Here is a 27,118-nt window from a genome sequence, read left to right on the forward strand (position 1 = left end):
GGGGAGCCGGGGAGCGGGCAGCCGGGAGGGGGCGGCGGCGGTGGCCCAGGCCGCGAAGCCGCGGGCGGGCCGTGCGGGCGGCCGGCTCTCCCTCGGGGCGCGCCCACCGGCCTGGCTCCTGCGCCCGCCGCCCGGCTCCTGCGCCCGCGCTCCTGGCGCTCGCGTTCGGCCCCTGCGGCCGCGCGGCGCGGGGTGACAGGCGGCCGTGTTGTGGTGCGGAGGGCGCACGTGCGGCGGCGTGTGCGCCGGGCTGTCAGCCCCGGCGCCGGGGGCGGCGGGCGCCTGTCAGCGCGGAGCCGCCAGGCCCGTCCGCGCCCCGCCGCACGGGACCGGCCTCCGGGCGGCCGCGGCTTCGGCGAAGCTGGGAGCGCAGATGTGCGGCTCTCAACTCTTTCACGTGATTTCATTGTTAACTTCGTCCTCGGGTTCCGTTCCCGTCCGGTGGGAGCCGCCGACTCCCCGTCGGCAAGCCGCGGGCTGGTGCCGTTGCAAGTTTCTGAAGTTTCTCGCCCTTTAAAAATAGAGCGCGAAGAGGCGTTCGCGGGGAGTTGGGGGGATGGAGGCCGGGGAAGGACTGCGGGAGACGAGCTGCACTTTCTCTCCGGCCGCCGGGGTACTTTCCCGGAGTTAAAGCTCAGGTCTGCAGGCGCTTCGCTTGCTGAAGACCTGGAGACCCATGCGCAGCCCGGGCCGAGAGACCGCGGGTGACTGTCCTTCGTTCTCTCACCTGCGAGGTTAAGCAGCCAGGACGGGCCCAGCGTCTGCAACTCGGGCTGAAGCCTCTGATTTCATTGTAGCGTTAATGCCTCCGTAATGCACTCACTCCGAGTAATAATACCATGATTTCTGTCCTCTCGAGACTCTCACCACGGTGAAGCTGAGTTGTCTCGGGGGGCTGCTTTTCAGTCAGCTAATTTAAAAAGAAGACTTGGCTCAGGTTTGCGTGTTTCCTTCAGCTTTTTCTTTCTTATCAGAGTTAGTAGTACTATCAGTTTCTTCATATCTGTTAGTTTTCCTTTTGATTTTAGAGGCACTCGGAAGAACGATTACTGTGGGAGCCATTTTTCTAGGATGTTTATGTTGTAAGTGCTCGTCAGAGTACGAGGAGTTCTAAAAAACATTTAGGTAAAGGTAAATTTATTTTTGGAAGCAAAGAAGTTATTAGATTCGGAATTCATTATTTTGGTGATTTTCAAAAAAATTTGTATCTCCTAGATTCCTTTGTCTGAAAGAACACTGACTTTGATCCTGGAGAGGCAACGTGTGTGTGTACATACATAGATGTGTGTGTGTATACGTATATGTTGGTGTCTTATTCATTAATGTTCATTTCAGGACAGCAATCTTGGATCTTTACGAGGTCGTCTTCTTTTTAGACTACAAACAGGCCATACATTTTTTTCCTGTGCTGTACATATGATATGTAGTGTGTACATTTGAACCCAGTGATTCTGGGCCATTCCCATTTCTAGTTGCTCTGTCTGTGGATTGGTTATGAACATTTTGACAGTTGTTGGACTCTCTCCAGTATATTGAATGTTACTAGGAGAAGCTTATCAGCATGTGATTCCTAAAATTGGAATGAAATTGGAATTTAAAAAAATTCTTTGAACACTTCGCACTTGACTATTTTCAATGTTAGTTTTGTTTCCACTTGGAATGTTGAAAGTAATATCGTACTTAAAATGTGAACTTGGTTTGTGGAAATTGTATTTGTTTCTTTTACTATATGCAATAGTTAAAATTTTCGCAATGGTTTTCTGTCCATATTATTGACTGTTTTCATCCAGTCTGAATGTCTGGAATTTTGAAAGATGAAAGTTTCACTCTTACTTTCATTGCAGGATTCTTTCTGCTAATCTAGATACTTGTTGAAGTGCTGAATAGTTTCTTGGAGAAAGATGTCAAGGAAGAGTTTCAATTTATAGACTTGTGAGCAGAGATTGTGGAGGGCAGAATAGCCAGCACCCCTCTGGTTAGTTGTAACCTAAGGTCATTCACAGTGCATCTCGTCTTGTTTCCTCATTGTATCCTAATTTTTTATCTTTTTTTCCTTTTATTCCTTATCCCAGTGGTTTACATACATGATTGTTTTGGAATGTTGATAAAAACATGATCAAACTCCTACAGGTGCTCAATGAACACTGTTTGAGTGCTTTAAAGACTAGGACGTTTCAGTTCCAGTGTATTTATAAAATGGGCCTTGATAGGAAACTGACCTTGTTTTAATTGTTTTCCAGGCATAAGATGCACATTTTTCTGCTGGGAATGAGATGTTCTTGAGTTCTTACAACTTTATGAACAGACCCATGTGTGGTGCTATTGAGAAGTTTGTTGAGAAGTTTGAAGATATTTCAGATAACAGGTTGTTTTGGTTTCTAAAGTAAAAGTGGGGAGGCACTCTGTTTTGTGAAAGGAGGAAGGACTCAGGCCAGAAAACTTGTATGCTATGGTTAACTGGTTCCCAGCCTCCGGGAATGTTGTTTTCCATGGTGTAAAACTTACTCAGCATCAGGATAAGGGATAACGACTCTATGGATATACAGAATCCTTCACCATGGTAAAACTCGCCAACCCGCTGTATACGGAGTGGATTTTGGAGGCCATCAAAAAAGTGAAGAAGCAAAAACAGCGTCCTTCAGAAGAAAGGATATGCAATGCAGTGTCTTCATCCCATGGCTTGGATCGTAAAACTGTTTTAGAACAATTGGAGTTGAGTGTCAAAGATGGAACAATTTTGAAAGTCTCAAATAAAGGACTCAATTCCTATAAAGATCCTGATAATCCTGGGCGAATAGCACTTCCTAAACCTCGAAACCATGGAAAAGTGGATAATAAACAAAATGTAGACTGGAATAAACTGATCAAGCGGGCAGTCGAGGGCTTGGCAGAGTCCGGTGGCTCAACTTTGAAAAGCATTGAACGTTTTTTGAAAGGTCAGAAGGATGTGTCTGCATTGTTTGGAGGCAGTGCTGCCTCTGGCTTTCACCAGCAGTTACGATTGGCTATTAAACGCGCCGTTGGCCACGGCAGACTCCTTAAAGATGGACCTCTTTATCGGCTCAACACTAAAGCAACCAATATGGATGGGAAAGAGAGTTGTGAGTCTCTTTCTTCTTTACCTCCCGTGTCACTCCTTCCACATGAAAAGGATAAGGTAAGAATGGCCTATGCATCAGTGTTCGCAGAGCTGATGATACAGCATGCTACAAAGCCACATTTCTAGGAAGTTGAATAGAAGTTACCGTTGGTGTTTGGGGCCTTTTGTGGAATGATCACCTCCTGTTTTTTATTGGTGAATTCTAGGTGTGAGGACTCAGTAGATGCTAATTGTTCTGATACTTTGACATATTTGATGCCTAAGATTCAAAGTGTAGATAGAGTATTGCTCTGCCTAAAAGAACATACCTAGATTAGAATTAAAAAGTAGCACACAACTTTAAACCTGTTACATAAAAGTTCTTATAATACTTTACTGCTGAAGTTGATGAGCAGCCAAATGCTGGAAACTCTTAAGAACCTGTCTTCTTTCTTCTGTTTTGTTGCCGATTACTAGACAGGAATGAGACCGATTATCCCGACCATAGTAGTGGCTAAGCAGATTTAGCAATTCTTATTTCTGCTCTTTGTATTCTAACTTTTGGTCATGAATTATTTTTTGCATATGATGAAGTCCTGAACATTATTATTTATGACAGGTGTAGCTGCATGCGTCAGGAATACAGTAGCCTATGTTCCTAAAGTTCTGGGGAGTCCGGAGTCTTGATACACAAATGGTATACTTTACTGTGCTGTGTGTTTTATGCCGTTATTTTGTACCGTTGAAAGTATGTCTTCTTAACAGTCAATCTTGGCCCTTAAATAGATATTCGAGGATGAGGAGGGTTTTGTTAGTAGCTCCTTTGTACGTTGACCTGGTGTCTTAGCTGTGAATTTATTTCAGGTGTTCTGAATTGTGGTTCTGTGGGGAGTGGCTGTACTTTAGGTTGTTGCACACCTTAGTGTACACCAGTAACATCATCTTCATTTTGCTTAAGATCATGGAGGCTACTTCTAGGGTGTTAAGATTCTAAAGTTAACATTGAATGTATTTTAAAATATTTGAGATTTGATCTAAATTCATTGCAGTTAGTAACCCACCAGTAGATTTTTGCTTAAATAGCAACTGAAAATGAACAGGTTTTTTTTTTTTTTGGATGAAGGTTTTAGAGATCTATTTTAAGGTTCAATTTTCCCTGTGAACTTTGAAATAGAAACATTATCTTACTGTTACTACCCTTAAAATGATTCTGATGGAGTCATGGATTAATAGGCAGTCCCATTCATAACATGGTTCTGTATCATTGGAGCATTTATTAAGGGTGTAGTATTGAAAATTCAAGGTGGACAAGTAACTGAAATACTTTATTCTGCAGTTCAGTGCTGTAAGGACTTACCTGTAAGAACTGTTTCTTGATCACGTGGCTGAAATGAAATATAACAATTCCAACAACTGTTATCAGGTGTCTACAGGTGTAGTGCATGGAAACAGGAAATAATTTAAAGTTTAGAATGAATTCAGTGTCATATCTGTGAATTGGGTACTATAAATTTTTGTTAGAACACCTGGGTGCTGGTGTTTATTATAATTTCCCTTGAATTAGATATTTTAATTTTTAAAAATATTAGCCATACGTAAAATGTCAGTAATGCATATTTTTTAAAGTTAGTCAATATAGTACGGTGTAGGACTAAACTGAGTCCTGTCACCCTAGGATTTTACTTTTTTTAAAAAAAATTTTATTTATTTTTGGCTGCGTTGGCTCTTCGTTGCTGCACATGGGCTTTCTCTAGTTGCGGCGAGCGGGGGCTACTCTTGGTTGTGGTGCGCGGGCTTCTCATTGCGGTGGCTTCTTTTGTTGTGGAGCACGGGCTCTAGGCACGCGGGCTTCAGTAGTTGTGGCTCACCGTCTCAGTAGTTGTAGCTCGCGGACTCCAGAGCGCAGGCTCAGTAGTTGTGGCTCACAGGCTTAATTGCTCAGCGGCATGTGGCATCTTCCGGGACCAGGGCTCGAACCCGTGTCCGGGGAGGTCCCGCTAGGATTTTACTTTTGAAAGGGACTTTTAAGAACCATCTAATCCAGCAATCCTTATTTTGCAGCTGAGCCTGAGATCTTTGCATTAAAAAAATGTTTAGTCCAGTAGAGATCTGCTGGTTTGCTTTGGTTAGAAACATCTCTTTGGTTTATATAACTTTAACATACAGTATTGTTAACCAAAGTAACTAAACTTGGAAAAATTGTGTTTCGTTGAGTAGACTTTTGTGTATTTGTACTGGTCTGATTGGGAAATAAACTTATGATAGTATCTACAAAATTAGAGTTGATGAGATCTGTTATATATTTTTGAATGGAGTCTTATTTTCAGTGGTTAAGTTTTGTGCATGACTTTCCCTAAAGATATGAAAAGCTCACATTAAAAATCATAATACAGTAAACTCTAGGGCAAGGAATTATTCCTCCTATGAACAGATTATGCTTGTTCCTTCTGTTGTATTTAATTACTTTACTCTTTTAAAAAAAAAAAACAACTGTCCAATCATTTCCCATTTGGAATTGATTTATTTGCTGTTATGAAAACCTAGATATTCTTAAAAAAATTATCGAGATAATATTTGACAGGGGTGGAGAAAAGAAAGTGTAGGCTAGAAGTAGTTTCACTTTTAGGGCATTAATTAATTCAGCAAATAGTTACTGAGCACTTACTCTGGGCCGGGTGCTCTGCTTGGAGCTGCGGTGGCCTTGCCTGCTCTGGAGTGCATGTGTACCTAGTGGTCTGCTCAGCTGTGGGTGAGAGATGAAGTTCAGGGACTATGGAGCGGCCTGAGTACGTTCTTCTTTACTTTTTTCTATACGGTTCTAACTTTTAATTTATTGTGATACTAACTTTTGGAAGGAACTGCACGTTAACTTTTCAGCCACTGAGTGGTTTTTGTTTTGCTGTTTTTGGTGAGATGGCTGTACAGAGATATTTTTAAGAGTTTCTGTGAAGGCACTTGAACTTAAGTGTGTTTTCACTTGATGGAGAATCTGGAGATACTGTGATTTAAAAGTTTTATCCTTGTTATAAGGGAGATTTGCTGTTCTAACTTTAGGCTGTTGTAGTTTAGGGTGAGTTTATTTAACTTAATGATGTATTTATACTATATGCCAGACGTTACTTTACAGCCATGCATATATTAACTCGTTTAATCCTCATACAACTCAATGAGATAGGTGCTGTTGTTTTACAGATGGAGAAACTGAGGCATAAAAGAGGTTCAGTAACTTGTCCGAGTCACAAAGATATTAGGTGACAGAGCTAGATTTTGGACTTGGGCATTCTGGCTCCAGAGTTTTTGTGACAGCGATACCTACTGCCTCTTGGGTGTTGTTGGGTATAACGCCTGTCACCGCATTCAAGTACACAATTATGAATGTTCTTGGTGTTAACTTCAAGGCACATTCTCTGATTGTAAAAGGACATGTGTTTCCCCGCCCCCCCCCCCCCCCCGCCGTTCCCATTTCACTGTCTGCGTCCCTTTTTTCTCTTTCTGTCATAGAATGAATTCTAAAATTGACTTTGAACCAGCACTAAGAATGTATCGGAAACCAGAGATTGTGAATAATCTAGTTTTGTATACCTGAGGTCCATAAATTAAAAAAACAGTTTGGTCTACATGACTTTTTTTTTCTTAAAGGTATTTTCTGTGTTTCATTTTCCTTTCAGATGTCATTGAAGTCTTCTGATTTGTAGTTTGGGATTGGTTGCATGGCTGTAATAGAGTGCTTTCATTTGGGACAAAATGTTGCTTTCCCTTGAATTATGGGATATAGGTGAGGGTGATAGTGTGTAACTAGCTTAAATAACAACTTCCTCCTTGCAAATTTCTTTTTTTTTGAAATACAGATATTAATGTAAGATAATTTGTTCATTTACTTCATTTATTCATTATTTATTCAGTAAGCATTTAGGCGTCTACCATGAACAGTGCATTTAGGGTTTAGGTCCTGTTGGGGATTAAGGCATAGAAATGTGAAATAACTTTTTGCATCGTTTGTTTAGCTTATGAAATATAACTTTTAGTTTTTTGCATTCACTTTTTTTTTTTTTTTGGTAACAATTAGGTATTGTGAATCTCTGAGAAAGAGAATGAGATGTTTCTTGGGTGAGGCTAATTATTATTTGAGATTCTAATGGTCCATTAAAAGAATTACTTTGGACACTGAGTCTTGGAAGGATCCATTTCCCTTTCAGGAGTAATTTTCACCTTCATTTCAAATTTCTGGGTTCATTTTACACACAGAATAATTTACTTGGATATCTAAAGCTTATGTTCCATCTTACTAGTACAGAAAACTATACGCTTACGGTAATCAGCCACATCAGGAAAGTGTTGTTAGTCTGTGGAGTATTGTGGAACAGAATTATATTTTGCTGAAGCATTCCACTTGGAAAAGGAAGAGAAGATATTGTCAACTCATGTTATTGTTTAGCTTATTACCCATTAGGTTATTAATGTTATTATTTAGGTGACTTGGAGCAGAAAGATCAAATGATAAATACTAGCCTTCTAATATAAGTTATATCACAATTCAGTGAACTCTTAGTGCAGTCCAGATTATTTTGTGTTACTGGAACTTGGCATTTTAAATTCATAGAATAAAAGGGGCTTTGACAGGAACTTTGGTATTTGATGTAGAGATGCTGATTAGAATGGAAGTATGTTTTCAGGTTATGACAGTTAAGAATGATAGTTTTGATTTAGCTATTTGGAAATGGCGTTTATTGTAAAATTGTTTCACATATTGTGTTAGAACAGTGATATGATAAAATTGTTTATAAATGTAAGCTTGGTAATGTTTTCAGATATTTTGTTGCTATCATACTTTATAGTAATTGTCCATGCTATTAAATTCAGGAGTGTGTTGACTGCTTGGCAGAATGATGGTCTATTAAAAAAAAAACAAACACGCACACCAAAAAACTGCAAAGCAAAGGTGCTACAAAAAAGTTGAGAAGAGATACGTTAGTAGTAAAAAGTGGAAGAAGTTCTCAATTTAAAAATCCTTATGAGAGCATGCAAGGAAGTGTATTTCATAGTATAATTATTGGGAAACTCTTTAAGTTGCAAGTTTTAATTCTTACATCATGGTGGAGGGAATGGAGGATAATGCCAACTGTATCAGTCTTTACGTGAAGAAGAATTATTTTAGCGAAAATTATCCTAACCTTGTGTAGTTGACTTTATTTTTTAAGTAATGTCAAGGATACAGCGACATGAATATTGTAGATTTTGTAATGTCACCGAGTTTGCAACTGATTGATCTCAATAATTATATTTTCTTACATTATAATTAATTACATTAATTATAATTACAGTAGTTGTATATTTCTTACATCATTGTTTATACCATTTTTTGGTGACTCTTAAATGTCCTGGGTCCTGAGGAGAGAAGCTGGCTAGAAATAAAAATTTGTTACTAACAAGTCATTGAGGTGGATTAAATATAAATGTGGTTAATATAAACTGACTTCGTCTCAGCAGACTTGTTCTATTTAAAACAAAACAAAACAAAACAGAAATTTAAAAATAACTCAGGCAGAGATATGTTTGTAATGCAGTATTTATTTCAATACAATCAATTGTACAGATATTTTTAAAAAATTTATTTTTGGCTGTGTTGGGTTTTCATTGCTGCGTGCGGGCTCTAGTTGCGGCGAGCGGGGGCTACTCTTTGTTGTGGTGCGCGGGCTTCTCTTGTTGCAGGGCATGGGCTCTAGGGACGCGGGCTCAGTAGTTGCGGTGTGCGGGCTTCAGTAGTTGTGGCGCATGGGCTTAGTTTCCCCGTGGCATGTGGGATCTTCCCGGACCAGGGCTTGAACCCATGTCCCCTGCATTGGCAGGCGGTTTCTTAACCACTGTGCCACCAGGGAAACCCCTGTACAGATACTCTTTTGGTCTTCTAGTTAGCCTTTGAGCTATGTGTGCTTTGGTAGTTTTCAGTCCATGACTCCCTGAAAGAAAACTTGAGCTACTAAAGCAACCTTTGATTTAGCCATTGCTGATCAAACTTCTGTATCCAGCCAGTGCACACAACCTAAACATTTTTCTTACAGTTGCTGACACTTTACTCTTTCTTGGGCTAAATTCTTGTAAATTGATGAAATAAAGGGAAGAAATAATGAAGACCTCAGATAGTACTACAAATTGCTTCTAACCTCTTTCTTTATCCTCTATCAGGAGGCCAAGGGAATGTAAGCATTTGCTTGTAGAAACCTATTAATAGCTAACATTTGTTAAGGCCTAACTGTGTTGGGCACTGTTCTGAGTGCTTTAACATGTACTTTCTTATTGAAGTCTCAAAAGAACTTTACATGGTTAAGTTTTATAGGCATGATATATTTATATAATAGCTATTTAATAATACAAGTTTTTATTATGGCTTCTTATTAAATGGCAAATGGAAAATAAATATATGCAAAATACATTATTTTCTTATTCTGCTGCTTGTTTTTTATTCAGTTCATTCAGACACATGGGCCAGCACTTTTTTACATTGTACTTACTGTTAATACTGTGAAAGGAAATAGATAACAGGAACTGTGCGATGAATCTGGGGGAAAAAAATATTGTATCATTCCAGGCCTCTTGAGGTTGTAAGAATCTCCTTCACAGATATTTCTTCCCTTTCTATTTAGAATACTGGATAAAGTATATTTACACTGACATGTTTCTTAGATATGTGAGAGGACTGAATCTGGGTGCCAAGTGTGCTGGTTAATAAACTAGAGTTAAAAATTTTTTTTCTAGTGAACTGGGAAATGTTTTTTAAAATTATAATACTGAATACTTTTCATGCTCTGATTTGAAATTTTTTAAAGAACTAAATAAATGTTACATATAGGGATTAATTAAGAGCCTCAGTCTGGTAAAGTTGTTTACCAGTTGGCTACTCAGGGATGGAGTCAATTCATAAAGAATTTGCAGCAGATGAATTAAGCCAGTAGCCACTTCACCCTTCTGCTTTTCCCAGCTGGAGTAGGATTAGGACTCATTCAGCTGCAGCTGGTTCCCAGGAAAATCTAGGCTGTTTCTTCTGGTTTTCTCCTTTTGACAGGAAAGTCAAAGTTCCCAACAGATGGCTTTCATCAGCACTTGTACATAACTCTGTAAATTCAAGTCAAAAGAATTACTTTCAGCTTTATTAGGGAACAGGTGAAGAAACAGTTTGTAGTATGGCCTTATTTGGTTTAGGGTCGAAATTAAGCATAGAGATTATAGGAGTGTAGCATTTAGATTTGCAGAATGCCATTCTGGGTCAAAATAGTTTTTAACTGCTAGCAATTAAAGAAAAAGACCTGCTAAGAAAAAATAAATCTGGCTGTAGTGTTGAGTAAGGTATATTTTTTGATTACAGTATATTTTATATATTTATATTCTGTATGTTTTATGTTAATATTTTATATTAAAGTATACATTTCTATTACGGTATGTAATTTTTATTTTGGATTATGCTTACAAAGTATAGATACATCCTTAGAAAAAATAAAGAGTAGAATCATCTCCATTTTGTAGAACTTGAAGCCAGTAGCAATCTTGGATAAAAATGATTCTAATCTTATTTCACAAATAGAGAAACTGAGGGCCAGAGAGATTTGAGTGTCTTGCTTAATGCCCCACAGCAAGTTAATCGCGTCTGGGAGAAGTGGTCGGGCCCTTCTCGGTTTTGTGCTTTTCTCGTTAGGCTGTAGTACTGTCTTAGAGTTTTAGGGAGCAACGAGTATAAAATAACATTGTTAGAAATCTCTTCCTTAATGGAAACCATAGGATGAACCCTGGTGTAGAGAATTTTGGTGGTTTTTGTAAACCACAAATATGTAAATCTGCTTGTTTCGGTGTTTGAAGACTCTAGAAAGTCGAAACCTTTTTTTTTTTTTTGGAAAAGACTGCTTTCTTCTGACCCAAACTATAGGAATTAGAACGTTTTCTTCTGTTTTAGCTAAGGATTAGGAGAATGTGTTAAACTACCCTAATGCTGGGAGAGAAAGTACTCTTTGAGTTTTGAAAAAAATGTCCACTTCCAGTTGTCTGCTTTTCAGAAAGTCTACAACTCAGATGATGTCCGAGTGATTTGGGTAGTTGGTTTGAACTTAAAATATTTAAGACGGAGATGGACAGGTACAAGCCTTTCTATTAATTAATGAAGTAATTCTCATTAAAGGCATTAAATATGGGTGGCCTAGGAGTGTACAGTCTATCACTCATTGTTATGTATACATAGTATCTTGGTTCTGGGTGAGTTTGTAATACCAGTAAACAAACCTTACAGGGAAGGCAACAGACAACAGGTCATGTTTGTCTTTTTTGGTCTTTATGACTAACCGTTCATCTCTGCATTACTTTTAACTTTTACTTTGTTGTAAAACTTAGCAAATAGACTAGGAAGTGGCAAATAAAGGTTAAGATTGGGGACATTTACTTATAAAATAATTGAATAGAGTAGTATGGCACTATTTGGTTTAGGGTTAAATTAAGCATAGAGATTATAGGAGTGTAGCATTTAGATTTGCAGTAGGTGGTTTTAAGATTATTGGTAAAACTTGTTAAGGAGAAAGTGACTGCTGTAGAAAGACAATCAGGCAGACTAAAAAACTTAAAACCTTTGTATATGTGAAAGAAGACAGCTGATTCCTTTACCTTTTGTGCAGAAGAGGTAGAGTCCATGTACGTGAGATTATTATCATGCTTTTACTGTAGGCTGCCTTTTCCTCCAGGGAGTTGTGAACTGTAGTTGACCTAGAGAGCTGTTGTTCAGTGTTGGTTTTCAGTTCTTTCTGCTTAGTACAGTGCAGGTTTGTCTTTTTTCTTAGTCATTGGCTACAGCGAAGCATTTAACTCCTGAGTTTTCTAGAACGTATAACAGAACTCTTGGAAACGTTATTACATTTTTGGGTGTGTGTTGAGTATGATGCTGTGCTTTAATAGTTTCCTTACTTTTCTATTCAGGACATCTTTAAATATCTGACGTAGGGTTTAGATCCTCTTTCACCATTTTCCTGCTTTAGTTATTTTATTTCTTCTCATGCCAGTCTGTTTTCCTTTAATTCTCTAACATAAAGCTGAAGTCCTGTTCTTTCTAAAGCAGTGGTTCTTGACACTAAATCCACTTTAGAATTACCTGAGGAGCTTTAAAAAATAACCACCAAGCCAATTAGGCTCCAACAGTGGGGCCCAGATTTCAGTTTGTTTGTTTGTTTGTTGAAGTCTCCTTGTGCATCTGATATGCAGCTAGGGTTGAGAACCACTGCTCCAGCTCTTTGAACCAACATGTCCTGTGGTGGGAACTGGCTGAGGGAGTCAGGGGATGGAATTGCCTAGTGATTGAAATTCAGATACAGGAAACAGCACATTTCACACCTACTCTCATGAATGCACTTTGAACCCAGGACAGGGTACCTCTGGAAACCTGAATTTTGCTCTACTCTGTGATCATAACTGCCTTAATTTTCCACTTTTCTCTTTTCACTCTTGCTGCACCTGCTCTTTTATCTCATCAGGGTTTCCCATAGGGTATGTAGTTCAAAGAAGGTTCCCTGTGTGATTCTGATGCCCCTCCCATCCCCCCATGAATGCTTTTCTTCTAATTGCTTGGCCTTACGGTTTATGATTGCAGTTACTCACTTTACTCCTGCATCTAATTGGCAAACCCCAACCTTGAAATTAAGCCAACCATCCTCTCCCTGCTCCTCTAGGAGACTTGATCATTTTGAAGAAAATGGCACAAACCCACTGGTAGGGTGCCACTTGCAAGTTTGTGGCCTCTAATCTCAGCTCTGTCCTCTGCTTGGGGATGTATGTCTGTGTCTGTAGTCTGTTTTCTCTGCAGCAGTTCAGTATTCCCTCCAACCCTTTTGCCTCTCTCATTTTCAGCAGATACTCCCATATCCTACTTCTTAGAGAGAAGAGAATCTCTGACCATATGAGCTCATCCAGCTTTACCCTTCCCACACTACCGTAAATATATCTGTACTTACCCCCTTTACTACCCTTTCAGAGGACGTGAAAGAAGCGTCTAGAGGTAATATCTCTGTTTATGTGCAGGATCCTGTTCTTTCCTGCCTTAGGAACCTTGCTCCGTCAAGTGTTCTAGTCTTTTCGCTCTTTGCCCCTTAGCATGGAGAAGTCTCTCCCATCAAGTCAGAATAGAAGCAACACTGCTCCAGATTCTTCTCTCCATCTACATCCTGTCTCCTTCCCTTCGTTTTGAAACTTCTTGGAAAAAAGTCTACAGTTGTTCCAGATCTGTTGCAATCTGGCCTTTGGCCCTAACACCGTCTGAAACAGCTCTTGTGGACAGTTTTCAGTCTTTATCTTACCTGACCTCTCAGCAGCACTTAGCATTTGTTTACTATTCTCTCTTCCCTTGACCTCTGGGGTAATTCTTTCCTAGGTCTTCCCCCACTCCTCCCATCTTTCTGGTGATTCATTTTCAGTTTACTGACTTTTTATCTTTTGCCTGTAGCTTACATGTTGGATTCCTTAAGGTTCTGTTCTTTGTCTATTTATTGTTGTGTTTTTTTGTTTTGTTTTGTTTTGTTTTGTGGTACGCAGGCCTCTCACTGTTGTGGCCTCTCCCATTGCGGAGCACAGGCTCCGGACGCGCAGGCTCAGCGGCCATGGCTCACGGGCCTAGCCGCTCTGCGGCATGTGGGATCCTCCCGGACCGGGGCACGAACCCGTGTCCCCTGCATCGGCAGGTGGACTCTCAACCACTGCGCCACCAGGGAAGCCCTACTTATTGTTTTAACCTTCTTGAGTTATCTCTAGACGTACCTTCTCTATACTGATGACTCTAAATTCATATCTTAAACCAAACCTCTCTTTTGAGCTCTGGACTTATATATCCCACTGTGTGGTGTAGTGTCTTATCTCAGTCACTTCAAATTCATGATGACCCAGAAGGAATTTATCACCTTCCTTCAGCTTGCTCTTTTGATTTTTTACTGTGCTGAGAGGCATTGCCATTGACTCTGATTGCTAAAACAGGAACTTTGGTGCCATCTTCTGCGCCTCACTTGCACCTCTTTTGGATTCAGTTCTAGTCCATCCCCAGTCTTTTCTACTGCTTTAACATCTCTATTAATGAGCCTTTTCTGCATTCTAGCTGCTACTCTCTTGGTGCAGGTCCTCATCATTTCTCTCCTGACTTAGTGTAGTAGCTTCCTTACTGGTTTTCCTTTCTCCAGTAACATCCTCTAGTTCACACTATTGCCAAGAATGATCTTATCAAGAGGCAGTTAAGAGCACAGGCTCAAGGACCAGACCATCTGGGTTTGCATCCCATGTTGGTACTACTTGCCTTATGACCTTGGGTAATTTGCTTAATCTTTCTTTGCCACATTTCTTTTTATAGAATGGGGATAATACAGTACCTCTCTCGTAATGAAGTTGTGAAGATTTAACGAGTTAATGTAACGTACATCAGTGTTGTCTAATAGAGCTTTGTACGATGATGGAATGTTTTATACCTGTACTCAAAGCAGTAGCCACTAGCCATATGTGGCTCTTGAGCTCATGAAGTATGGCTGGTTGACTGTAGAACTTAAATTAAAATTTTATTTAATTGGAACTTAAGTGAAATAGCCACATATGACTAGCAGCTACTGCATTGAGCTACACATAAGTCTAGTGCTCTGTAAATGTTACATATTACCATCTTTTAAAATAAACTCTGCTTAAGATCCTTCAGTGCCAAATTCTGTGGCATCATATATATGAGTTTTAATCCCCTACTTTACCTCCCATGTTGCTCCAGATTGTCTACTGCTACTGCTTTATGTGCCCTCTGTGTTTCACTATTACCAGTGGTTCTCAAAGTGTGGTCCTAGGACCAGAAGTAGCAGTAATCTCACTGGAAAACTTGTTTGAAGTGCTTAATTTTGGGCCATATTCCATGCCTCCTGAATCACAAACTGGGGGTGGGGTCCAGCAATTTGTATGTTAATAAGCCCCCCATTGGTTCTGATGCGTGCTGAGGTTTGCACATTCCAAACTACTTGGAGTTGCTCAGATCCACCTTGTTTTCTCTTGCTCCTTTGTTTTCATCCTATCTGGAATCCCTTCTCTCTTCTTTACCAATTAGCTCTTATTTAACCTTGAAGACTTAGCCTAGGCATATCCTTTATTTCTTCCTTGTCACCCATCCTGCTTCCAGGCTGACTTAGAGAGCTCTCTTCAAGCCCCTGATATCTTGAACACCCCTCCTTCATAGCCCATTTTACACAGTATTGATAGTGAACTTAGGATCTGGTTTTTCATCTTTATACCCTGTCTATTTAACGCAGTGTCTGGTGCTTTGCAAGTATTTATGGAACATCTTCCAGGTGCCAGCACAGTGATTAGGTCCTGAGCGAAGAAGATACAGTCCTGTAATTAACATACACAGTGATAAGTGCTCTGATGGACTGAAACAGAGTGCTGTGGAAACCCAGAAGAGGGGGTGGGGAAAGTTAGGGAAACCTTCTCAGAGGAAGTCACATGTGAGAGGTTAGAAAATGGGGAAGCAGATGGGTGGGGTGGGAAAGAGAGCGGTTCCTGCAGAAGTAACAGCATGTACAAAGACCTAGAAGCAAAACATTGTGGGCCCATAATAAATGTTTAATTGAATATGAATAAAAAAGTCACATGTCTAACTTTTAGGTTTTGGTTTTGAAGTCGTTACTCTCCCTAGTAAACTTTAGTTAGCATTTTATGTTTCTGCATTTTATAAGCAGCTTTTGTATTTGATATCATGCTTTCTTTGAGCTGATGATTGAAAGTATGATAGGGTAACCTCCAAGCCAGCAGGATACATTTATCTTTTTTCTTTCTTCCTTCCTGGTTTTTTTTTTTTTTTTTTTTTTTTTTTTTTGCCTTTTTATGATAGAAGAAAGAATTTATCTGAAGAATTATCCTATAGGGTGAGTAACACATCAGTGGTAGCAGAGGTAAACAGCATTCCTTTCACTGCATAAGAATAGGCCAAGATTTTAAGCAGGCAACTTCAAATTTAGGGCATTGACAAAGCATATCATGAGGAAGGCTGAAAGGCAGCCAGCATGACAGTCACCACTGGTCACTTCTGTAGCCCCGCTCTGTGTTGGCCCTTTTTGCCCTTGTTGCTGCCATCCTTGGCTTCTTGTTGCTCTCATTTACCCTCCATTGTAAGCGCATCAAGGCCTTGGTTAATGTGCTATGTAAGCACCCTTTTTCATAGCTGTTGAATACCCACTTATCTATGTACTTTTTAGTAAAAACTCACCTTTTACTCTTTGAATGCTCTACAAGTGGGTTGGCTCCATCATCTACTAACTTTGAAGAAAGTTAAAAATGCACAATTTTGTTTCTGATAACTTCAGCTACGTGGAGAACTCAACTTCAGCCAAGAAAGCTAGAGAAGGAAAAAGGGAGATAGTCTTTTTCCCCAAAACTTTGTATGAGTGGTAATAACATACTCTGAAGTGTTTCACAGATTAAAAAGAATTTTGCTTTCATACTTATTTTCTTTTGACATAGTACTTGTAGTAAGGTAGGCAGTCCAAGTGCTGTGGTGGCCAGGTTTTGCTTATGCAGAATTGTATGGTTAGTTAAGGGAATAAATAGAACTAGAACCAGGTCCCTTTCAAGCCCAGTACTCTTTCAGCCACATTAGGCTGCCTCTTGTTCATGAAAACGACAAGCATTAAAAAAAGTGGGTGCTTCTTCAGAATTTATTATAATACATCTGTTAAACCACTTATTAAGTCATACATGTTATTAATCCTGTATCCAGGTCTTGACAAATTGTAATATGCTCAGAAAATGTTTGTTGAATGGAAACTGTCAGGTTAAACTGGAAAGGGGAATGATAGAAATTAGGTTGATTTTTAAATTTTTTTAAAATATTAAGTCTCCTAGTAAACTTAGAAGCTGAACCATTTATCCTCTCAAAATAATATAGATTGAGAGGAGAGAGAGTTCAGATGTTTTCTGCAAATGCTTGACACCTCAGCTGAAAAGTACCATTTGCCACTTCCTTCGGGGTAATATTTGTTCTCTGTTACCCCTGTAGTATTTTTAAAATTGTAAGCAGTGGTGTTTTCCCAATAGGTAATACATTCACGGGTACTTAACATTTCAAATGTACGGAAGAGTATACCACGAGAAGTGTTCTTCTGACTCTGGTTCCCTAGCCGACCTGTTCCCTTCCTGGGCAGCGGTCAGTGACTTCCGTTTCTTTTTTACCTTCCAAGGAGATTCTGTGTGTATGTAAGCAGTCACTTTATGTATACATTTTTTTCTCACAGTTGGTAGCATATCTTAACATACTGTTGTGCACCCTCCTTTTTTCCGTCTCTACTTAACGACATATCTTAAGTGTGTTCCACATCAATACGTAAAGTTTGGTGGTATTCCCTTATGTGGGTGTGCCATAATTTATATAACCAGTCCCTTGCTGATGGACATTCGTTTTCAATTTTTTGTGACTATAGATAGCACTCAGTAACCTCCTTTGTGCATTATTTTACTTAAAAATTCCTAGAAGTGGAATAATTGGGCAAAGAGTGTGTCTTGGTAATTTTGATATTTCTAAATTTCTCTCCATAGAGATGCACCCACAGTGTATCAGAGTAATTGTTTCCCTACACCCTTGGCAACACAGTTTTACCAAGCCTTTTGATCTTTGGCAGTCTGATAAATGAATAATCATTATCCATTTTTGACTCTATTCTTTCGCTTTCATTGGAGTTAGCTCTTCCGACCTAGTGACCAGAGACAATCTCTGATCTGTATTTCTACTGTTAGACTGTCTTAAGCCTGATTACTTGAAAATGTACAATTTTCAGGGTCATCGTAAATTTTTTTTAACTGCTGCTTTGTTGCTTTAAGAAGTATCTAGGTCTTTTTGCTGGACCTCCCTTGTAAGCAGCAGCTTATACTGGTAGGTTTCTGTCACGTAGAGTCAGCTCCCACAACACCCCCAAGTAGAAATCTTAGCCTGTCGCTTTTCTACTGATGGCAAGGAGCAGATGATTTAGTATGACCTTCTTTGTCAGTCTTTTTAAGTGCTTGTATTTGAAAACGTATATAATTTTGAACAAATATTATATGCTTGTTGTTACATTTAGGTCATAACAACATTTTAAGGAAGACTGTCTATTTTATAGAAGAAACAAAAGCTCATAGAGGTCTAGTGATATGCCCAAGGTTGTATAGTTTTAGTATACGTGCCAGAATGTGGAGGCTAGTGGAGTGGTCAAAAGAAAGCACTGTGAATTCAGAGTTGAGATAAACTGAAACTCTGGTAAATTGGTGCAGTGGTTTAAAGTATCCGTGAAGTATTACAACATTACTTCTGATTAGTTTAGGGCTTATATTTAAGAGTACATTATCTTGACCTCATCAGTTACTTGTTGTTTGATCTTTAAATTACTTTGCCCTCCATGAGCTTCAGTTCCTTTTCTGTAGAAGAGAAGTAACCACCCAATGCATGCAGCAACTGCCTACTAAGGATTGTTTTAAGCCTGAGCAGGTCATGGCTCCAGGGATTTTTTTTTTTTCTTTTTTCCTTCACTTTCAAAAATAAACAGCAGGAAATAGTGCTGATTTTCCTCTCCTTTCTCCGGTAAAACAAACACAAAACCAAACAAATCAATTTATTAACCCACAAAATCTTGCCATCATACTTTAAAGACTGAAGTTTTCATGAACACATGTCAGTTTTAACAGGACATAGAAGCAGACATATAAATAGCTTAAAAAGCATTTTTTACATATCTGTAATCCATTTAAGTTAGGTTGGATGTTCTCTGGTCATGTTCTTTTGGAATAGGCAAAATATTTGACAATCCCTTATTTGGTCCTGTTTTTTAAGTAATAGTAGCTCTCTCTTCCCCGAGTAAAAACAACAACCAAAACACCAACAACCCTCACCACCCCCCTCCCCCCAGAGTACCCCCTTTGTTAAAGTTGTTCATATAAGTCTGTATTTTGTATCTTGAATTTCAAGATTAGAGTACGGATGAAGCCTTAGAACTGTTGTTTCTCCCCATGCAAAGCAACCTGGCCCATATCGGAAATCAAACTGAGGACTTTAATATAATTAAGCACCATGTTTTATTTTTATAGCACTGCTTCTCAAATTTTCATCTGGGAATCTTGTTAAAATGCAGTTTTACATCTCTGCTGAAGCTTGAGATTTTGCATTTCTAACAAGCTCCCAACAATTCCGCTGCTGCACAGAACACACTTTGAGCAGCAAGTTTCTGTAGGACTGAATCTCTTCTTTACTCTTTTTTTAAAAAATTAATTAATTAATTTATTTTTTGGCTGTGTTGGGTCTTTGTTGCTGCACGCAGGCTTTCTCTAGTTGCAGCGAGCGGTGGCTACTCTTCATTGCGGTGCGTGGGCTTCTCATTGCGGTGGCTTCTCTTGTTGTGGAGCACAGGCTCTAGGCGTGTGGGCGTCAGTAGTTGTGGCACGCGGGCTCAGTAGTTGTGGCTCGCGGGCTCTAGAGTGCAGGCTCAATAGTTGTGGCGCATGGGCTTAGTTGCTCTGCGGCATGTGGGATCTTCCCGGACCAGGGCTCGAACCTGTGTCCCCTGCTTTGGCAAGCGGATTCTAAACCACTGCGCCACCAGGGAAGCCCCTTTACTCTTGACTGATTGTGTCTTAAATCATATGGTTATTTTCAGGTATTCATTTAGATTTCCACTGAACATCTATGTCCCAGGCACTGTGCTAGGACTGGGATAGATACTCTGCTCTCAGTCCAGGGAAAGCCAAGGAAATGAAACCAAGTATATGAAATTGTGATAAGTCCAGGGAGCTCTGAAAATCTAAGTACAAAACTACTTTTTAAACAGGTTTATGAAGATAGTGAAGCTAGGTTGTCTGGTATATTGACATCTAAGTTCCCAATAGGCATAAAGTAGAACTCTGATCAAAGTGTCAGTCTAAAACAGATGATAACAAACTTTTTTTTGTAAAGGGCCAGATAGTACATATTTTAGGCTTTGTAGGCTCTATGGCCTCTGACCTAACTACTGAGCTCTCAGCAAAGTAGCCATGGGTAATACGTAAATGAACACGTGTCTTCCCAAAAGACTTTACCCTTTACCTGTGAAACAGATGGTGGGCTGGATTTGGTCTGAAGGCCATAGTTTGCCCACCCTGCTCTAGAACAGCAGTATATTACACTCATTTGTAAGATGTGTTGAAAATAATTTAAAATAAAGTAATGATTTATTTAAAAAATTGAGGTGGTTACCTCTATAATAACATTACTGATTTGTTTGCATTCAAATATGCTATCTTGGAACATGAGTTGTTCATATAGCTAGGGATACCCCTGAGAATATATCATGCATGTGATTGTCATTTGTCATGTGTATCATCGGGAAAAGAAGGGTAAAGAATTATGGTTAGTACTCCTAAAGAGTAGCAGAAATACTTATTTCCTCCTTTTCGTATATGGGGAAAGAAGCTGTGACAGGTTAGAGGGGTTAGGGAATTTCAGCACAGCTATATAATGAAACGTTTCCATAAGTTACTTTTTCTGGCCAGTATTGAAAAACATGTACTTTCTGGACCAGAAGAGGATGACATTCTTGGGCACTCAAATAAGTTACCATTTAGGTGGTAAATAGAATTTGGGCCCTGGAGCTCGCTTTCTGGTTTCACCACTTAACTAGTTACGTCATCTTGGGCAAAGAATTTAACCTCTTTGCCCCTCAATTTCTTAATGGGATCATGATACTGAATACAGTTTTTGGAGATGATAAAAAACACTATTTGATAGCACTGGTAAGTAGTAGGCCCTCAGTAGATGTTGCTGCCCTTCCCTTCTGACCTGCCTGAGGAAAATTAAGAAAAAATGTTTCTGTCATATAAGAATGTTAAAATTTTCTTGGAGGTAAAAAAGTAAAAGAGGAGCATGTTCAAAATAACACACAAACAAATGTGAGCCCTCTTAATAGAGAGGTAAGTAGGTAAGAAATTATCATTTAATTGTGGAACTAAAAGTCTTAGGAATTCTTTCAATTCAAATCCATATTTTTACAGATGAGAAGAGATTAAATGACTTCCCCAAAGCGTCTCTGTGTTGTCTTTGTAAAAAGGTAGAGAAGGACACTGGAACATTCATCCCTTAACTGCATGTTACTGGCTCTTGGTTAGGAATTTCTTTATCTCTAAGCTAAATTCATCTTGTTTCATTTTAAGCACCTAATAGCTTTCTTTGCTTATTTTGAAACCTTGGTAAATGTTGACTCAGATAATTTTCTGACTTCAACAGAGATGAAGAGTAACTATAGTCCTGACTATAAATTAAATCATCTTGATTTGTTTAATGTTGCCACTAGGAACAATTTTTAAATGACATTTTTGTAGCTCTTTTAACTTGGATTTTTTTGCAGACCTAAGAATTTATAATACTGTGAGTCTTTTTGAATTGCATTAGTAGAAGGGAAAGGAGATATTGAATACTGACAAGCCAAAAAAAATTATACATATATATAAAATAATTGCTGTTTAGCAGCTTTAGTCATGCTCCTGTATCTGTCTCCTGTTGCCTTAACTCAGTTCTTTTCTATCTTGGTTTATTGCAGTTGTCTTTCAGCTGGCTTTCCTTCACTCATTCAGTAAATGATACCTGACGATAAATGCTGCGGATTGAGCAGCGAACCGAATGGATAAAAGTCCCTGCCTTCATGGGCTTATATTATCTAGCAGACTCCAGTCTAGACTTTTGGAGCTCACATCTATACTGTCTGATTATTCTCTCTAAAATATCTTGTCTTCCCCTTGTTTAGAATCCTCAAGCCTGTTGGATTTCTGTTAATGTCTGGATAAAATTCAGGCTCCTGAGCGTTTATGCAGCTTCATCTGTTGCCACACTTTTTTTTTTTTTAAGAGAAAGGTGAATATATGATCCATTTTAAAAAATATTTAATTAATTTATTTATTTATTTTTGGCTGTGTTCGGTCTTCGTTTCTGTGCGTGGGCTTCCTATAGTTGCGGCAAGCGGGGGCCACTCTTTTTTTTTTCTTGGCACGCGGGCCTCTCACTGCTGTGGCCTCTCCCGTTGCGGAGCACAGGCTCCGGACGCGCAGGCTCAGCAGCCATGGCTCACGGGCCTAGCCGCTCCGCGGCACGCGGGATCTTCCCGGCCTGGGGCACAAACCCGTGTCCCCTGCATCGGCAGGTGGACTCTCAACCACTGCGCCACTAGGGAAGCCTGGGGGGGCCACTCTTCATCGCGGTGCGCGGGCCTCTCGCTGTCGCGGCCTCTCTTGTTGCGGAGCACAAGCTCCAGACGCGCAGGCTCAGTAGTTGTGTTGCTACACTCTTTTAACCTACTGTCTTTCGACATATTGCAGTTCCCTGTAGGCACCACATTCTGTAGCTAATAAGCCTCCTTGACCTACCCACTACCATTACTGATTTGGTGAGATGACTTTCTTCCTGTATGACCATAGCAGACATATTCTCATGGTACGTTAGGCATGCTGATTTTTCTCCCCGTATTATGATAGTCTATTTAGCTGCCTCTGCTACTGGAATTAAAGGCAGAGTTGCTTTTTATTCTTTATTTTTCAGTGTCTGTCAAGGGGCCTGGCTCATAGTTTGAAATTATCATTGAACAGTGAATGAAATGCCTGTGAAATGAAACTTCTACTATCTCAGCGCTATCAAGATGACTAAAGAGTGTTGGGGGTTCATTCAGTAAACCTTTGAATTTGTGGAGTGCTTACTATGTGTCAGATAATAGATAAGTAGATAACTTGCTCTTAGATGAGTCAATGATAAGGCTGACAACTTCCTTTCATAATAGGCTATCTTTTTTATTATTATGCACGCACACACACACGTGCCTGCACACACATGTAAATAATAAATAGTCTCTACTATCAAGTATCCAAACAGTGTTGATGTTATCTTTTTAGTAAAGCAGTGTTTTAAACTATTGAATAGAGACTGATGAAAATTTGGGGATCCACAAACCATTTTAGGGTCATATGAGGAAGGAATATGAGTCCTGGTTTTTCAGAAAACCTTCTGTGGACACCTTCTGGTAAGATTAAGAAAGTGTCAGCATCCAAACTTGGAGAATGGGTCAGTAGCTTGGAAGAAAATTCTGGAGACCGCAGTGAAATAGTTTTTGAGTTACTGTATCACTGACACCTGCATGGTTCAAAGAGTGATACTCTAAACAAACAAAAAAGCACCAACAAAAAATGAGCACTGACAACTCTAAATAGAAAAGTGTTCCAAAAGAGATGAACTCTGAATTCAAAAAAAGGTTTGATGCTTAATTAATTTTGCTTACATTTTTCCTTCTTGATTGCACAAGATTAATAATGATAAAAATATGTCTAAGAGCATTTTCAATAAGTTTACATTAAAAATTTAATAAGAGTTTGGAAAAAACTGGGGAAATGGGAGTATAGAAGTATATAAAATGCCAATATTTTTTGCACCCCTCAGAGATCCGAAGTCATTTGCATAGTTTAGTAGCATACAAAATATATTTTAAACAACTGTGTTTGCTCATTAAATCATTGTATTTATTATCTTTAAAAATGTGAAGGCTTGTAAATGTTTTCTTCCCCCAAATAAGAATAAAGTTTTGACCTTAAATGACCTTTGTAGTAGAGCTGTCTACTTGTGTATCTCATATTTCACTAATATCCCTCCTTTTTTATTTTTTATTTTATTTTTTATTTTTTTGCGGTATGCGGGCCTCTCACTGTTGTGGCCTCTCCCGTTGTGGAGCACAGGCTCCGGACGTGCAGGCTCAGCAGCCATGGCTCAGGGGCCCAGCCGCTCCGCAGCATGTGGGATCTTCCCGGACCGGGGCATGAACCCACGTCCCCTGCATCGGCAGGCGGGCTCTCAACCACTGTGCCACCAGGGAAGCCCTCCCTCCTTTTTTAAATGTAGATTAGTTATTTTCATATTGCAGTTCTCTTTGACTTTTGTGTTTTATAACCATTAATCTCTCAATCTGTTGTTGCATATTTTTAGAGATGTTAAAAGTGTTTTGTATGCTCATGCTGGTGTTTTCAATTCAGGGATACGCATATGTAAATCTGTTTTGAAAAGGATTGTTAATATACACACACAGTGTGTGTATATTTGTTATAAGGAAAAGGTTTAATTAACTTTGACTGATGAGCCTTGATTTTAATTTTTATTGCTTACTTTTAATACTAATTTTAAAACAATAAACAGAAGAGAGTTGTGTTTCCCAAATTGCTTCCTTGGTATAGCAGTTCCTGAATTCGTGTTCGGAGAACAGAGGAATCCCGGTCAACAGTAAGTTTAGGAACAGTGCATATTCATAGTTCACATAAGCATATTAAAAGCATTGTGGAAACTCCACCCCTACACCTTTTTCAGTTTGCTTAACTAAACCTATTTGGATAAGGGGAGACAATTCCCCCCTTTCCCACCTCTTACTGCCCTTGAGACCTGTTTAGGAACCACGGCTATTGTGCTTTTTCTGGGGCTCTAATATTCTTTCAGAACCTGGCCTTTTGATTGTTAATAGTGGCAGTTGGAGTCTTTGCTCTTGCCTGCTTTTGCAGTAGGATATCTAGGGGAGTTACTTAAAGGGGGAAAAAGGAGCCAGCCTTTTTCGGTTGGAAAAACCTGTGGCTAGGGCATCTGTGTATGTCCATGAGCAAACTTCTCTGCTGTCTTTTAAGTTCTTATATGAACATCAGACTTGTTGGCTGTTTGGACTATTGGAGCAGGAATAAACTGATGTTCAACTCAATTTTTCATGGCATTGGAAGGGACAAAAAGATGTTTAAAACAAAATTGTGATTAAATCAATGCCTTTTTTTCTTTTTTTAAAGAAAAACTTTCAAATGAAGAAAAATACCCTTGAACATAACTGTTTGGCTCAGGCTTTTTAATTTAATTACCTGTTTCTCTGTTGAGAAGATAGGATAATACATATTCCAGGAATTGAAATGTGTCTAGGAAACTTACAGGAAATTGTGAACTGGCATTGCAGGCTTTTTAGATTTACTAATCTGTAAGCGCCTTGAAGATAAAGTGTTCACCTTTATGTTGCTCACGGGCAAATATTGTTTTATGCGCACAGTAATTTGTGTCCTCATTTAAGGCAAGAAGGGCTTTGTGTTCAGTTATCAAGTGCCTCCTATGTGTCTCGACATTGTTCATCACCTGGGATGGCCATTAAATGTGATCGTGGTATCTGGAAAGTTGTTTGTGTAGTTGCCTCCTGATTCATCTGCCCTCCTCGCTTCTCAGCTCTGCTTTCCCCCGGCTCACAGGGGCTGAAGCGATCTGGCTGTAGATTGTAGTCCTGCTTACTGTAACACAGGCCTGTCAGCTTGAGTCAGGATTCTCTTTAGTACAGAAGGGACACAGGCATGGCCCTGACCTCAGTGGACAGATGATTTGTGGGTTTTTTTTTTTTTTTTTTTTTTCCGGTATGCGGGCCTCTCACTGCCCTGGCCTCTCCCGTTGCGGAGCGCAGGCTCCGGACGTGCAGGCTCAGCGGCCATGGCTCACGGGCCCAGCCGCTCCGCGGCACGTGGGATCCTCCCAGACCGGGGCACGAACGCACGTCCCCTGCATCGGCAGGCGGACTCTCAACCACTGCGCCACCAGGGAAGCCCGATTTGTGGGTTTTGATGTCAGTGATATATCAGGAGGTTTTGGTTTGTGGATGACATTGGTGGAACATCTCTAACTGTGACTTGACACTTTCTAGCCTACTCTATTCTCATTGCCTTAGTGTCTCCCCTCATGCAGTGGTTCAGCCATTTGAAAGAGTCTCTTGAGGCTTAAGGATGATGAGTAGTTGAAGAATTATGAACAGTGTTTCCTCAGCTAATTAAAGAGACCTGAACCTATAACCTAACCTAATGTAATTCTGAACCTGTAGCTAAAATTAATCATTGCATGTACCAAAGTTTGTTATTCTGCTTCAGTTTCTGTGTCCCTTGTACGTGAAGTCACTCATTGTAATTGAGTAACACATCTCTGAATTTCTTTGTGTGTGTAGGGTTGGCCAAAAAGTTCGTTTGGTTTTAAGTAAAAACAAGACATTTTTCATTTTCACCAAGAACTTTATTGAAGAACGGATTCATTAACCGAACGAACTTTTTGGCCAACCCAATATATATGCATGCTAATCTGCTGTCCTCCCTGCCTCACTTTATCCTTTTCTTTTTTCTTACTTTGCTTCTCTTTTGTCTTCCTACCTATCCTTGTCTTATTGCTGTGATTTTTGCCCCACCCCAAAATAAAAACAGAAACAAAAACTGATCATGCTATGGATTGAAGGGCTATTTGTTGATTTAATTTTATATATTAAAAAAAAAACAGACCCTGGTAGCTTGAGACTTCTCTGTGTGTGTGTTTTAAGAAAGAGCATAGCCCCTAAATCTTAAGCCAAAAATGTGTCTGTTTTTGCTGGTATATTTGCCGTCAGTTGATTTTTCTATGGGATTTGGCCCTGGATAGCTATACCATGGGTACAGTGACCGTGAACAGCTTATAGTAGCTGATTACAGGAATTAAAAAGTTCTTACGGAAGTGCACTTGCTTTGTATTGTGTATGGGGCAGTTCGGTAGGAGTACTAACTATAGCAGAGAGACTGGTAGTGTGTCTGGCAGCTTTTTCTCACATGTCACCTGCAGTCCAGTAGCAAACCCTTCTGGCTCTGCCTTCATCAGGAGTTGGTGATTTACAGCCCCAGCCAGATCTGGCCCCCACCTTTTTTTGTGCAGCCTATGAGCTAAGAATGTTTTTAAAAACATTTTTAAATGGTTGAAAAGGTCCAAGGAAGAATAGGATTTCATACGTGTGAAAAGTATATGTAATTCAAATTTCACGTCTCTATAAGAGTTTTATTAGAGCACAGCTACACTTGTTCGTGGCTTCTTTCACGCTTTACAGGAGAGTTGAGTAGTTGCAGCTAATATGGCCTGCAGAGGCTAAAATATTTACTTCCTGGCCCTTTACAGAAAGAGTCTGCCAAGCCCTGCTCTAGAGCAGGGGTGTGTGCTCCGCCCACCCCCACCCCCCCACCCCC

The 27,118-nt window shown here is 39.7% G+C and overlaps 1 protein-coding gene across 1 annotated transcript in view; it reads left to right on the forward strand.

Annotated features, from left to right (window-relative positions):
- KAT6A (lysine acetyltransferase 6A) overlaps positions 1–27,118 on the forward strand; it is a 110,808-nt gene that overhangs the window by 489 nt on the left and 83,201 nt on the right. Inside the window, exon 2 of the mRNA XM_055080816.1 lies at positions 2,241–3,157. Within this exon, the coding sequence (XP_054936791.1) occupies positions 2,558–3,157 (600 nt within the window). The 5' untranslated portion in view covers positions 2,241–2,557. The remainder of the gene's footprint in view (positions 1–2,240; positions 3,158–27,118) is intronic.

Source organism: Physeter macrocephalus, chromosome 20, assembly GCF_002837175.3.
Source record: "Physeter macrocephalus isolate SW-GA chromosome 20, ASM283717v5, whole genome shotgun sequence".
Lineage (NCBI taxonomy): Eukaryota > Metazoa > Chordata > Mammalia > Artiodactyla > Physeteridae > Physeter > Physeter macrocephalus.